This window comes from Staurois parvus, unplaced genomic scaffold (assembly GCF_062004578.1).
Source record: "Staurois parvus isolate SC_StPar_1 unplaced genomic scaffold, SC_StPar_1.0 ptg000394l, whole genome shotgun sequence".
Taxonomy (NCBI): domain Eukaryota; kingdom Metazoa; phylum Chordata; class Amphibia; order Anura; family Ranidae; genus Staurois; species Staurois parvus.
Genome location: NW_028318190.1, coordinates 9,345,654 through 9,360,994, shown reverse-complemented (window position 1 = coordinate 9,360,994; position 15,341 = coordinate 9,345,654). Strand labels below are relative to the sequence as shown.

Genomic DNA, 15,341 nt, shown 5'->3' with positions numbered 1-15,341 from the left:
CACCAGTGCTGGGGTCACATTAGCTCAGTGATGGACAATAACTGAGGGAGAAAAGAAACATAGGAATACTGCTCAGTACCAGTGTGCAAAAGTGTATTTGCTTTGGAAGAATAAATCACCTCTAATGTTGGGTGTCCTACATGTGTGGATGTTGCTGCGTTATATAAAACTATTAGAATAGTTTTTCACATTTTAGAATGGGGTGCCTCAAGACTGTCCATAATTTTAAAGGGTGCCTTGACTGAAAAAAGGTTGAGAAACACTGTCCTAAGCCCTGTCTTTGCTTGGAAAGTGAAAGTACTAAGCTATAGCGTAAGAGTCTGGGAATAGGAAATACACTAGCAAAAATGACTAGCACCAAACAGGAGGTTGGACAGAGGAACATACCAAGGGCTGAAAACAACAGACTCCTGTGGCAGATTAAAGTGTTACTAAACCCACAACAGTAAAATCAGCCTGTATTTGCAGTAAAGCATGCTTGTTATACTCACTATGGAAACTAAAGGGTTAATCCTCTGCATTGTGTAAAAAGGCCTCTTGATCCTTTCTTCTCTGTCCCTCCCCTTTTTGACCACCACTTATCTCCAGACTGAACCTAAGGCATGCACATGCTCAGTTTAGTGTGTATTGCTAGAGGGGGTTTTATCAGCCACTTGCAGACCCTGTGCAGCAGAATTTAGACTGTAGAAGTTATAAAAAACACCATTCAGTTGTGCTTCAGAGCATGTTGATAGGATGAGAGAGCAGAGTGACAGAAAGATGAGTTCATCAGAGTGCTGCTTCTCCTTTCACTGTCTAGTCACAGGGTGAGGTGAAGAGGGGAAAATCAGGAGAAATCAGGTATTCTGCCTTGCCCTGCCTTTGCTCTGTGGCATAACTGTGTAATTCTCAGAACTGGTTAGACAGAAATACAAATTCATCATCAAGGAAAACAGCTCTAATATGTGTAATTATGTTCATTAGAATTTGTCATATTTATTTTCAGTTATCATTCATGTCAACACACAAATAGTATAACAGCAAATAAAGGATTTTATGTTAATACTGCCTACATATAGGGAAATTGCATGTGTTGTATAAAAGCAACCTCAAAAAGTAAATTTTACACATGGGCCATTTTTAACACCATAAAATATACAATATATATTTTGCTACTTATTACTGAAATATTATTCTCATCACTACAGGGCTATTTTATTTATTTATTTATTACAGGTACTTATATAGCACTGTCAATTTACGCAGCACTTTACATATATATTGTACATTCACATCAGTTCCTAACCCTCAAGGAGCGTACAATCTAAGGTCCCTAACTTACATTCATACATACTAGGGACAATTTAGACAGGAGCCAATTCACCTACCAGCATGTCTTTGGAGTGTAGGAGGAAACCAACGCAGGCACAGGGAGAACATGCAACCTCCAGGCAGGTAATGCTGTGGTTGGGATACAAACCAACGACCCTAGTACTGCCAGGCGGAAGTGCTAACCATTTAGACACTGTGCTCCCTTTTTTATATTTAGACAACTATTCTTTTCTTCTGCATTATATGGGGTGAAAGGTTTGTTCCCATTTCTGTGAAAAGAGGAATGAGCTTTCATTAAAGCCGTATTCCAGCCAAAAATTGTATTTGCATAGAGGGTTGAAGGGGTAGAACTTCTGCCAACTTTCCTAGGTCCGCCTCTGAATAATTCTTCTTAAGCTGGCCATTCATGGATCAAAATGTGGCTGGTTCAGCAGGGATCAGGCAAATTTCGATTAGTGTGTGGCTTCCCCCACACAACAGAAGTTGATCATTTGATTCTTTTGAAGGGACATGATGGAAATTTTTTCTTGATGAGCTGCTGATCAGTGTATTCTGACCGTGGTGGGTGCAGCTATCACAATGCAAGGTCCTGGCCCTGGGGGGCCATTTCCTTATTTCATGGGATGGAGAAAAAAAAAATAGCAGTGCATAGCTAGCTTTACTTCCAATCTATTTGATTGGTGTCAGACAAAACAGGAAGTGAGGATATTTCTCTACAATAAATACATTTTCTGGTAGAGTGAAGGGGGCTGAGAAGCTGTCAGGATTTCATTGCTCTCTGTGTCCCCATTAAGGAGGTTTGCCTTCATTTGCTGTGCATTTCACAGGTAGTTGAACAAGAAGACAAGGACATTTTATGTATAGGGACAGAACATTTTAAATCTGTCTGAAAAATCTTATAAAGAAAATACAGATCTCATTTAAAACCTGACCTGACATCCCAGCCTTTCCTTACTTTATCCAAGGTTATAAAAATTCAACTTGAGCTGTATTCAGGATTTAGGTCAGTCAAACTTCAAACATTCATTGCGTCATAGTGCTCTTTATGGCTTGTTTGTAGCTTTTAACACTGGCTTGTTATTTATCTTAAAGTAGAACTATAGGCAAAATTTTTTTTCATTTTGGATAGAGCAAGAGAGAGTTGTTACCTTCAATTCCTGTCCCATAGCCAAAACATGAAGTGAGGAGAATTCCCTGCAAATTCAGGGAATACCTTGGGACCCCTCAGGTCACCACAAATAGTGTACCCATAGGAAGATTTTTCCTCTAGAGTACAAATACAGAGGGCGAATCTCCCTAATAAGGGGACAGACAGCGATGAAAACCTAATAGGTGTTCTAATCCCTCTCCACTTTATCTAAAATGAAAAAATTGTTTTGCCTTTAGTTATACAGTACTTTATTAAATCAAATGTCATACATAGCTGTGTAGACAAAGTTAAAACATATCACAATCAACCACTGACGGGATTTAAGACCTTGTGCCATAGGTCGGAACCTGTACATCATTCCCTCTGTTTGATCTAGGCCTCCTTGATTCACACAGAGGGAGACTTTGTCATCCATTATCATTAGGGTTCAAGAGACTAGCTACAAAATCCTCACCAGATGGTACAAGGTCCCCACTATGCTCCATACTGTCTGTACCCAGATCCCCAACTCTTGTGGGTGCTGCAGCACGGAAAGTAGTTTCATGCTCCACCTCTTTTGGCAATATTCAAAAATCCAGCCATTTTGGCGAGAAGTGACCGCTATCATTAAACAACTCACCGCTGTTGACTTGCATGACAACCTGGAGGCCTGTCTGTTGCACCTGATGGAGAGACCTGTCAAAAAATACAAAACCTCCCTTACTATACAACTCCTAAGTGCTGCAAAGGCCTGTATTCTGCTCCACTGGAGAGACGTTAATCCTCCTATGAAAGCTCCCTGGTTTGCTAAAGTAAACAAACTCTAGGACATGAAAGACCTTACAGCCATGTTGTGCAACATGAAGCTGATGTTTACCAAAACTTGGAGACCCTGGCACTATTTTGTTTACACTGATGCCTATATCAATGAGCTGTCCACCCCTATGTGATTACTTAACTCCCCCAGTTTCCCTCCCATGAGAGGGGTGACCTTTCTCCTTTTTCATCCTTCACCTCCAGGTTCTCCCTCAATCATTTTCCCTTTCCCTCCTTCCTGTTCTCCCCCTTTGTTTCTGCTTCATTGCGTTCCCCACCCTCCATGACCCTTTCTTTTCTCCTCTTCCCTTCCAACCCCTTCCCTGTCTCTCTTGGGACATTCGCTCCCTTCCCTGTTCTACCATGCTCTTCTGCTACTTGTGGCCCATCCCCCCCTCTTTTTTAGTTCTCTATGGCATTGCTCTATTTAGTCTTCTCGAATAACTGGATGATGTCCTTACAATATACCATAGCGTATGGTACTCTTTATATTAATGTTCTCCACTGGATTTCGCTACTTGTAATACCATTCACTGTGAATGTTCCTAGATACACTCCAGTATTGAAATGCTTTATGATGTTTAATTTTGTGTTTACTGACCTGGATGTTGTTATCAATCTTCGATGTGGAATTATGTTATTACTGTGACTATCCTTGTCCTGTTAGCCTTTGTATTCATATAACATTTGCTAAATAAATCAATTACAAAAAAAAAAATATCACAAATAAAAAAAGGAACAGACTCAATGGAACACTTGGATTTTTTTCTGCCCCCTCTCCTCTCTGTTTCTATAAAAATTGGGCTGTGTATGACCTGCCTTAGTAATGTTAGTTACCCTTATCTACTAAGTAACAAATCAGCGGCACTGATTATTACTGCTGGATTTTTATTGATTGCTGTCGGCCTCACCTCCCTTTTCTTTTGCTCCAGTTTTATAATTCAGGCTCATATTGTGCATTGCTATATAACAAAGATTTAATCAGTGTGGTTATGTTTTAACAAAGGGTAACAGAGAGATAGCATTTCTTTCAGCACACTCTTTATTATCATGATCTCCTTTCCACTTATGATCTTTCTGTTCTCATTTAACAGTTCCAATTGCATCTAAGAACAATGGCAGCATGATGTCCTCCCTATCTCTAAATAAAGAAAGTCTCATAGGCGGTGTGACCAATCCAAACGAAGTTTTCTGTTCTGTCCCTGGACGCCTATCCCTACTCAGTTCCACATCTAAGTACAAAGTGACAGTGGGAGAGGTCCAGAGACGGTTGTCTCCTCCTGAGTGTCTCAACGCATCCCTGCTTGGAGGAGTTTTACGGAGGTCAGTAAAAAACAATGCGCTCTATATATATATATATATATATATATATATATATATATATATACATACATACAGTATATATATATGCCAATGTAGCTGATATCTAGAACTGGAGGGAAAAAGGGGAATACTTTAATACCAGCTTATTGTCTTTGATTGGAAGACTTCATATTTTTGTTTTCAAATGAGAATTATATTTCTAGTTGAATCAAACTTAACTCTTCCTCTTCTAAACTCTTCTACTGACTGGCCAGCTGGATAAGGGTGGTGCACCTGTTTAGCTTTATCATTTACATTATAATAGTGAGGTAATTTCCTTACTAGGAGATGGCCTCTCTTTTGCGTGGCAGAACATCCGCAGGAGCATTACTGTTGGTCAGCCTGCTCAGAATGCCACCTTCAGCAGAAAAGGCCATAGCATTTGGAAGATGATGATGTGAAGGTGTGATATATGTTCTGAGGTCTATGTAGCTGATAATGGGTCATGTTACGTGTGATTTATAACTAAAGCTATAGTTATAACAACAATTGTGAAGCAAATAGGCCTCAATAAAGTAACTGTGTATATGATGTATATCATTTCAGACATTTTAATAGGTAATGTACTATTTATGTGAACCAGAAGCTACCTTTTGCTTGGGGCTCTATATATATATATATATATATATATATATATATCATCCTACTTTTTTTTTTCTTTCAGGGCAAAATCAAAAAATGGTGGTCGTTGCCTTCGAGAAAGGTTGGAAAAAATTGGTTTGAATTTGCCTGCAGGGAGACGTAAAGCTGCCAATGTTACTCTGTTAACATCTCTAGTGGAAGGTAAGACATTCATGAAGATTCTCTTTATTTCAGTGTAATGAAGGTACCCCAATGTAACACACTTTGAGACTTATTTATTTGTACAGAAAAAAAATGCACCCACATTATATACAGTATATATGATATATATTCTGTTACAAAAAATGGTTTTGTTGCTTGGGATAAGTTTACTTGTGAAAGGCTCTGTTATTTCAGTAACCATTTTACTTTCACATGATTAACTCAAAGAGTCTTAGTAGTGAAACATGATTTCTTATTGGCTTCCATACAGTATACTTATTGCACTCTACATCTCCATCTTGCAAAGCGAACTTGTGCTTTCCACATGTAGGGTAAAGCAATAAGTTCACATTAATGTTGGCTCCATCAGTAGGCTATAGTTGTTCTTACCTTTCCTTCATTCTCCAACTGGTTTATTTAGCCATGAGAGTGAAGAAACGTATCTGGCACTTTTGAGTACGGAATGAGTGAAGTATGTGACTTACTCCTCCTCCCATGCGATGATTCTGGTGTTTGCCAATTGGCTTTTTAGGCACTTGGAACTGTCACACTGGTTCAGGGAAAGAGTCCTTAGTCTTTGGAGCTTAAATTGGGCCAACTCTCTCTTGCTCCTAATAGCCAAACAGAGTGGAAAAGAAGGAAAGGTGGGTATGTGCAGCTGGTGGGGATGGGGATTAAATCAAATCTTCTGCTTTGCTCTGCATGGGCAAAGCACAGGTTCATTTTAAGGGTAATTGTAAATGTGTCAGTAGTATTTTATAAATCCAAAGTCACCCCAGTATGACACAAGTATGTTCTAATCCCTCTTTAGCCTTAAAGACTTTTAAAATGATATCAACTCTATTATTACTCTATCTATATTGTATAGTTTATTCTTTATACTAGCATGAAGAGCTTGCTGTACCAGGCAATGCTTGCATTTGCAGCTCATGTGTAAAAAGCTGGAAGGTGTGGAGCTTGGCAGTAGCAATGCTGCATTCAAATGTTTTATAATAGTGGACAATGATTTTTTTTAGAGTTTGGATGAAAAGATTGCATTTAAAGAAAACCCAAAAGAAAAATGTAATATATTGCAGCTTGCCATTTATTACATGAGTTTCCTTTATTAATTTTCTTTATTTCAGGTAGTCTTCCATTTATTTTTCCCTTTATTTTCTCTTGGTAAACTGGCAAATAACACACCTCTTGTCCCTGGCGGCTATACTTACTCACTCCACTGTATCTATGGAGGAAGCCATAGTTGTCCCACAGGCTGTACTTAAAAATGTCTTCCCTTTATTCAACTCCATTAAATGGGGGATGATGAGAATAGTAGCTACACAGGATAGATAATATTGTTTTTGCTACCAGTTCATTTCACAGTGAAAAGTGCATTTCTGACAAGATCAACAGGAATTTTTTCCACTTGCTAAAAAAGTTTTGAGCCTGAAAAATTAAAATATGTATATATTTTCTAAACACCATAGATCTAAACACATGCAATGTGATTGTAACTGGGACATTCTTCTATCTAGGGGAGGCAGTGCATCTTGCTCGAGACTTCGGCTATGTCTGCGAGACAGAGTTCCCAGCTAAAGCTGCAGCAGAATACCTGTGTCGGCAGCACTCGGACCCAACAGAGCTCCATGCGAGAAAGAATATGCTGCTGGCTACCAAGTAAGTAGCACACCTTTAACCCTCTTTTACTGCCATGGGAAATGTTTTCTTTACAATGCATCTGTCAAATTTCTGCCTGCAGTAAGAAAATTGTTCAAAGACAATGACATCGTGATTCATATAGTGCATTAATAAGGGCATTCTGCAAAGCTGTAAGAAAAGAATATGCAAAAACAAAACAACAAGTCTGATGCTAGGTGCTCTGAAAGTAAAAACAGGAATCTGATTGGGGCACCCTGGGAGCTGACCCTTTTCCTTGCCTCTGGTTTTATAAAAAAATCCTGGTTAAAATTAAACATAACTACATACATAGCGCACCAAAGCAAAAAACTCTTCCAGTTGTAGACTAGCTCATTTGATATGATGATGCAGTGAAATGTAAATCGCTGTAAGTTATAGAACACAATCATAATACATCATTTACTAATCTGTCTTCAGTAACTGAAATTTGGTTGATTGTCATGATATAAGCATCATTTCTGTAGGGCACAAAAATACTGTATTTTTTTTTTTCAGTAAACGGCTGAATTTGCATGCTATGCAACTCTTAGATGCAATAAAATACTACTTAAATATATGCATACTTGATTTAAATGTGTAGGGTCATCTCAGCAGATTCCAGTGGAGCAAGGCTTTGTGCCATGTTGGCCATAATATTCACGTGACAAAAGCAAACACATTTTTAAACAGTGAAATTGATTCTTTCTAGTGATGGATGCTGGCCACAACTCAGGGTAAAGCTACAAATTAATTTAAAAGTATGTATATACTCACCTTGCCTTTGCCCTCCCTGCTGTTCATTGGCTCACTCACTGGGTGCCTGGGTGTAGTGTCCTTAGCCCTGTGTAAGTTCTAACCAGAGAGACTGGAGCTTACATAGAGTGTCTCATTGCTTCTTTTGGTAAAAGTATTGGTGGAGGAGTGAAAAAAAGGTAGCTATAAGCAACTCCAAAAGAAAGAGTTAATGCGTACTTTACTTGACCTTCCCGGATCCACAAAGGCAGTTTGTCAGAACCTTGATCCCTTCAAGTTATGGAAGTACAAATATCATGCTACCCTTTTTTCCATCATGCAGTTTGTTTGTGCCAGTCAACTGCAAGGCCCAGTCATTGTCATGTGGGGTATGGGAGACAGGGGATTTCATATATATCCCTGACCAAGTTTGCCTTTGTAGAAGCAGTTTCTTGAATCTGTCTCCTCTACGAAATAGTCTACTAAAATTATACAACCACCCTAAGTACTGTTTACATCTATAACACAAGTCCAACATAATTTCATTAAAATAACAGGGTAAAAACACTTGCTTTACTTCATGCAATTAATAGCCAGACACGTGCAAGACACATGTTTTACATAGGTTCCAACCAAGGGCGGACTGACCATTTGAGCACTCAGGCACTGCCCAAGGGCCCAGGGTTAGTAGGGGGCCCCATGAGATGCCCGTGGTACTTTTAATTGGCTTTTTCATAGGCTTTTTTTGGCTGTGAGTGAGGACACAGGGGCCCCATGATCCCCTATTGCCCGGGGGCCCCATGAGTTGGTAGTCCGCCCTTGGTCCAACATATCATGATTCGTAATGGTTTTCAGTGACGTTAAAGAAGCTCGGACAGACAAATAAAGAGTCTGGTTTGAGAAGTCAGCTAATTTTATTAGCAACTCTCCTAGCAATAGCAAATTTTTTGCTTAGAAAATACAGTAGGTCTTCTAATTTTTTTTACAAGTGGATTTTCTAATTTGTAATGTTGCATTTGGTGTTGACATAGTGTTAAGACTAATGGGTGCATTACCAAGTATAGCTGAGTTTACATATGGGCTGATGGAAGGCCCTGCAGGTTGCCTAGTGTCAACCAAGCCTATACTTGTAGGTTGTTTTGAGATTCTGTGAGTTGCTTAGTGTCAGCCAAGCCCAACCTAGCATCCAACACAGTTTACATTCATTGTGCTAGAGAAAAAAAATGTAATGTACACAAATGTGGACTGTTTTGTTTAATTCATTGGCATTTCATGTAAGCTCCTTGCATTTTTAATGGCTATACAATTCATAGTTATGGATTCAGTGACCACACTCATTCATAACTCTAAACTTTACCTTTCAGGCAAATTTGCAAAGAGTTTGCTGACTTGTTGGCTCAAGACCGTTCCCCGTTAGGAAACAGTCGTCCATCTCTTATCTTGGAGCCTGGTGTACAGAGCTGCCTGACTCACTTCAGCCTAATCACACATGGCTTTGGAGGTCCAGCCATATGTGCAGCACTTACTGCTTTTCAGAACTACCTACTTGAGTCACTTAAAGGCATGGACAAGATCTTCATGAACAGCACAGGGAATGGACATTCAACAGGGGAATCTAAACCTTCGGAGAAAGACATTAAACATAGGAAATAAATACCTGTGACCACCACAGTGGGGCCTGGAATAAAAAGAGGACTGCTATACAGCCAAGGCAGGTTTGCCCAGTGGTGCACCTGGGAGCTAGACCAACAATTCTGCATGTTTTCAACATATGGAGTTTCACATAAATAATTTAAGCCTACTGAGGAGGGTTGCTGTGAAGACGATGACAGAATCTCACTAAGGTGAATTACATATCAGCTTTGTTTGCCAGGAACATAGACTACTATACAGATACCAGACCCATTGCAACACTATTGCACTGTATGTATGAATAATCACAAAAATGGGTCCTCTGTAACATAGGAAGCAATTATTGCAGGGATCACACATCTCCATCATATGCCTTTACCTGATCTTTAATTGTACAACCAAATGTTGGCATATTTTGTACTTTACCTGAGATATTCTGATTTAACAAAAATTGTGTCTATGAAAAATTAAGAAAGTGGAGACAGTTTATGACAATCTACAGCCAATCAGAAATCTTAAACTCCACCAAATCCGTTTTTTCAGGTGTAATCTATAGCATAATGGCAGCTAGTTGTGTTAAATTTGCAATAACATGGAAATGGTGAGGTTCCTATACACATACTGTATGCTTTACGTTTGCTGTGTCAGACACATGCATAGGGGTTGTTCATACTGTATGTCCAATACAGCAATATTAACTTTCTAAGCTGTCTACTTGGTCTATAGTTTTTGTTCTGGAGAAACTCTGCTAAAATGAATTACTGAACAGCCTTACAAAGACTACAGTGAATAGAACTACCTTCTGGAGTTCCTAGTTTAAATAAATCAACAGCAAATGGACAATACAGCAGTCTATGGTATGCTTGCAAAAATGTTTGGTTATGCCGCACTTACACTTGTGTGTTCTACCTATAAGATCTAAGACCTATATAATACACATCCTAGAGAGTCTCAGTATTAGTATTGGGGGGGCTTTCTTTCTTTAGGCAATTATTTCCTGGCTGCCGTAATTTAGGCTCAATGGATAAAATGTTCATTATTCATCCTCTTGGAAACCAGTGACCACCTCCCCCAGTCTGTCCCTTAAAGATTTCATTAACATAATAATAACAACACCAATGTTCCTACTTGTTGGAAAGGTAAATATTTTATCCTACATATCACCTCCAATCTGCCCAGATTGTCATTTGACTAGTCAATAAGTTCTGTCCACCTAAAAACACTGCCAAAATTTTATTTTATTCAGATTCATTATATAAAATACAAGACAAGATCAAATAAGTCGACTGGCAGTAATTTATTTCCAATGCATAAAATAAATGAGCTGACTGGGTAAGTAGCACAATAAAAATTAGATTCCCTATACTAGTCTTCTACAGAATGTGAATGTAAAGTGAAGGAGAGGAAATCTCTTAAAAGTTAGGGGGGAGTCTACTCAAGAAGGTTATTTCCAGGTGCCTTCACTGGAAAATTTCCGCTCACTTTCTGGTGACAACTCAAAAATTTTGGATTTCCAATCACTAACTGTATTGGAGACAATGTTCACCAGGACAAACAGAAAAAGTAAATTTCCTTATTGGGGACACCTCTCAATCCAAGACTAAAACAAAAACGTTTTGGCTTTAGCTATACTTTAAAGGATCCATCCTCCTAAAGTTAAACTTTTAGTGAGACTTCATGCTAAGAGGCATAGGCATAAGAACAGGAAGATTTTGGCCCCTGGAGTTCCTTGATCAATCCAAATATTGTCCACTAACGATGGCCAAGATGGCCATCTTGGCCATCTTGACCATCTAGCATCAGAAACTACTAGTGCATATTATATTATATTGTCCAGTATATCACTATTTATTGACACTAGCCTATTGTTTTAATGTTACCTATTGTAATAAGAATGATTCATTGTAATGATGGCCTGTCTAAAACCTGAAGACCTAAAACAATACAGCCAATATTCCTACTGCAAGTAATTTTAGCAGTGTCTCTGTAACGAAGAAGCTGCTCTCTAATTATCCTGATGTCACATTGACTACAAGAATGCAAAGCCAAATTAAGTACTGTCAGAGGTCATGAAGGCAGTCAATCTTCCACATTTAGGAAGGAGGTTAATAAAATATAAATGTATATTTTTTTTTTCATCCATTATCACAGCATTAAAGCAACACAGCTAAATTTATATAAATAAAGAACCAGCGCCACGGAAATTATATAACACAGTAAGCTGCAAAACCTAGCCTATAAACTTATAGGATATACAAAACTTCAAAAAAATAGGTTGCGCTAAAATACATGCAAAAGTATAACAAGAAAATAAATAACAAAACAATAAAAAAACAATATTATAAATCAAAATAAAATCCAGCAAAAACAAAAAAGTCCAAAAGTTCAAATAATCAATAATGTCCAAAATAATTCATCACCAAGTAAACCCACCACCAAAAATGGTTAAATAGAACTCACCAGAGTAATATGCTGATTGTTGAAAAACTAGCATATAGTACTTGTTATTCTGGGAGAAATGAATAATATGGTGACAACAACACTGAAGAAATGAGGGATGAACTCCAATAGATGATGTGCAGCAAAGTAGAAAATCCACTCCAAAGGTGATTTAGTATCCAAACTGAGAGATGATCAGACCGTCACTCAAAAGAAAAAAGTGAACAATCATGGTGCAGTATGTTTTAAAAAGCATCAAACTTTAATAAAGAAATGCACTTACAAGCAAGGTGTCCAGACTGACACCAGTGTAAACAGCGTGTGTAATGAATATAGGCGACTCAGACCCAGCCAAACATGCACATGCAACGTGCAGACAAACCAGGAGTATTCTGAACCTCACATTTAAAGGCATAGCTAAATTTGCAGTTGAAATGCATATACTTTATGTGAACATTTTTATCTGCCAAATAATTGTCATTCTGATTAGTCACTCTTGTGATTCGCACATCCCTTATACACAGCATAGCAATCAGGGTGAGACCACTATGCACTACTGCAGCTTTTTCATTTCATCTGTCTTTGAAAGATTATCACTTCATTGAAAAGGCCCTTCTTTTGCATCCTCCTGTAAGTTCATATACAATTCCCTTACAGCTGTCAGTGCTTGAGAACATATTAGTTTGACAGTTTTGTGCAATGCAATCACAGTACAGAACCACCTTGATTTCCACTCTGGGGTAAAGTTTGTAAAAGTAATATAAAGATGCATTTCAGGCAGTTATATTAGCAGTATTTATAACACATGCAATAATTTTTAATAGGTACATATCTGGATTAACATTTGGTTTATTTAAGATTTGCATGTGCACAAGAAACCTATTTTGTACAAAAACTGAATTATTGTGCATTACTGCTTCACTTCCTTGAACCGATCAGTCATTTCTAGTGAATCTGAAGGTGGTTCACTTCAAAATCTTAACAGCCAGTTCTACGTACTAATACTTACCCTACATAGGACAAGCATGTGGCCTGTGTATTACTAGTTTGGGTGTCAAAAATGGGATTGCCCTGCTTTACCCCTGCCTAAACAACAACATAAGCATTTAAAATAGATATTATGCTAAGTTGTCCTCCAGCTTCGGTAGGGAAGGGGTTGACACCATCCTCCTGCTGATCCTGGGGAATGCTGAGTACTCCAAATCTGGAGAGAAGACACTGCAACACAGAGACATTTTGAGTACTCCGCATTCCCCAGATCATGCTGGATGAAGGAAGCATTCAGCTTTGCCTAGGCTTTGTGAGCAGAAGCCAGGGAAAAGTTAAAGCTGCCCATACATTAGAAGAATTTTGTTGAAATATTTTCTTTTAAGACTGTTCTTTTCTAATCATCAGTTGGGTCAAATTGACTTTCCCTTTTGATCTAAGTGACAATAACATTTGAAAAAAGGATGGAAAATGTTTCCAAAAAGAACAAATTGCTAACAGCGTATGTGGTTTTCGTTCGGGAAATTACATTCATTCCAAACAATTGCTAAAAGCAAAGTTTTGAAGTACATTTGAACAACATTCATCAAGTCATTGAATATACTGAGAATTTTTGTACAAATGTTCATAGGAATATTCCTGTGAACATTAGTTCAAAAGTCTATTAGTGTATGGCCAGCTTATGTATACTATATTTCTGTTTTACCCCTACAGGTTTTTTTTTTTTAAGTATTTATTCTGCTTTTGAGAAAGGGGGCACTTCAAAAGCAGACCTTGCATTTTAGAAGCAAGGTCTGCTTTAATTAAAAAAAAAAGTAACTTGCTTATTTATTTAGGTTTTTGTCCGGGCAAGAACCACACAATCTTTTGGGAATAAGTTGGCAGTATATTATTGAAAAAAATAAAGATCTTCACAGTGTGCAATACAAAAACAAAATCATAGCAAATTTATTATCTAGAGATATATAAATGTTACAGTTCTTAGTACACTGAAAAGGGTCCAGTGTAGCCATCCATTTTTTCTCAGCTGCCTGGTCTCTAATTAGAATGGTACAAGTATTAGCACATCAACATTATGGGATGATAAACAACATTTATTTATCAAACAAAAATGGCATATAAGAACCAATGCTTGCTCATGAAATGAGCAAGCATTGGTTAACATACTTTAGTTCCTGTGTTCTAAATAAATTTGTACTTACAAATGTCCGGCCAAGCTGATGCTGTGCTGATCCTGACATTTTACCTATTTGACTACAATCTGGGGAAGTGTAGCCCTCTAGTTAGCATGTGAGTTTGCTGTCACACTTGTTGCTGCCTTGAATCTGCTTGATTAGACATGTTTGATGTGATCCACACAAATCCAGAGTTGAGTCAGATTGTGCTGGTTCACCTGCTCAGGGATAAAGGGCAGAACATATTGTACAAGATGATTTAAAAAAACAAAAAGCATTTCAGTATTCGATGGTTATGAATGTTCTGTAATAATATGCAGGCTCTCCTTCAGTATCCAGAAGGTCCAATCACCTTAAAATAATCTTTTATCGTCCCAAGTTATACATATCATAATTATTTTGGCTGGTCTAGCAGGCTGTCATTTTAAACATTTCTGAGCTATAGCGACTTTGCACTCTGGTGGATGAACATACCTTTGCTGTAAGTCACTGTGTAGGTTAAACCTTATGTTTACAGATGGTGCAAAATGTGATCAGCCATTAACATGGCCCTCACCACGGGATCCAGCAAACTGCGGGAAACACCCTTGTATGTGATGATGCTTCCTGGCCCTATTAAAGAGACTTTTGTACATATTTAAGTATGTGTAATTAAATGGGAACATTTTACAGATGTTCAGTGCAAGTTATTTATGAGTGAGTTTGGGGGTATTAATATTATTATTACTATTTTTTTTTTCTCTCGAGAAACTCTCACCCCTCTTGTGTTTTGGGGGTACCAGTGAATCCTTAAGACTTTGTTATTTCACACACCTCTGTTGTTGTTAAACAAAGAAAAAAATGCATACATGAAAGAAAAAATAAAAATTAATTATAATGTAAAATATGTTTACGTTTGTTTCTTATCAATTAATCCTGGCCACACAATTATTGATATGACCACTTGAAAAAAACACATTTTATTAGCAGGCTCATGAAACACTGACAATTTATATCAGTGATAAATATTTTTAAAGGGAAGATGTAGTGTTGTTTGTATTTACCTTTCCTGTTTTTTTTTTTCTTTCATTTTTTTCCTTTTAATTTTTTTCCTTCTCTTTTTTTTTATTCCTCTTTTCCTTTTTTTTCTCCCCTTTTTGTCTTTTTTCTTTTTCTTACTTTTTCCTATTTTCCTGCCTTTTTTCCTTTTATTCTTTTTTTAACTTCTTCCCATTTTGCTTTCTTTCTTCCCTACTTTTTTCATAGTTAAATAGTAGGGTTGAAAAAAAAAGACACTATTCCAGTTAAACAAAAAAAACCCATATATATATATATATATA

The 15,341-nt window shown here is 37.6% G+C and overlaps 1 protein-coding gene across 2 annotated transcripts in view; it reads left to right on the top strand.

Annotated features, from left to right (window-relative positions):
* TFAP2E (transcription factor AP-2 epsilon) overlaps nucleotides 1-14,906 on the top strand; it is a 63,748-nt gene extending 48,842 nt beyond the window's left edge. For both annotated transcript variants that reach the window (XM_089686329.1, XM_089686328.1), the window contains 4 exons: nucleotides 4,351-4,579; nucleotides 5,283-5,401; nucleotides 6,916-7,057; nucleotides 9,154-14,906. In XM_089686329.1, coding sequence (XP_089542455.1) covers nucleotides 4,351-4,579; nucleotides 5,283-5,401; nucleotides 6,916-7,057; nucleotides 9,154-9,442 — 779 coding nt within the window. In that variant the 3' untranslated portion in view covers nucleotides 9,443-14,906. The remainder of the gene's footprint in view (nucleotides 1-4,350; nucleotides 4,580-5,282; nucleotides 5,402-6,915; nucleotides 7,058-9,153) is intronic.
* Nucleotides 14,907-15,341: the final 435 nt, after the last annotated feature.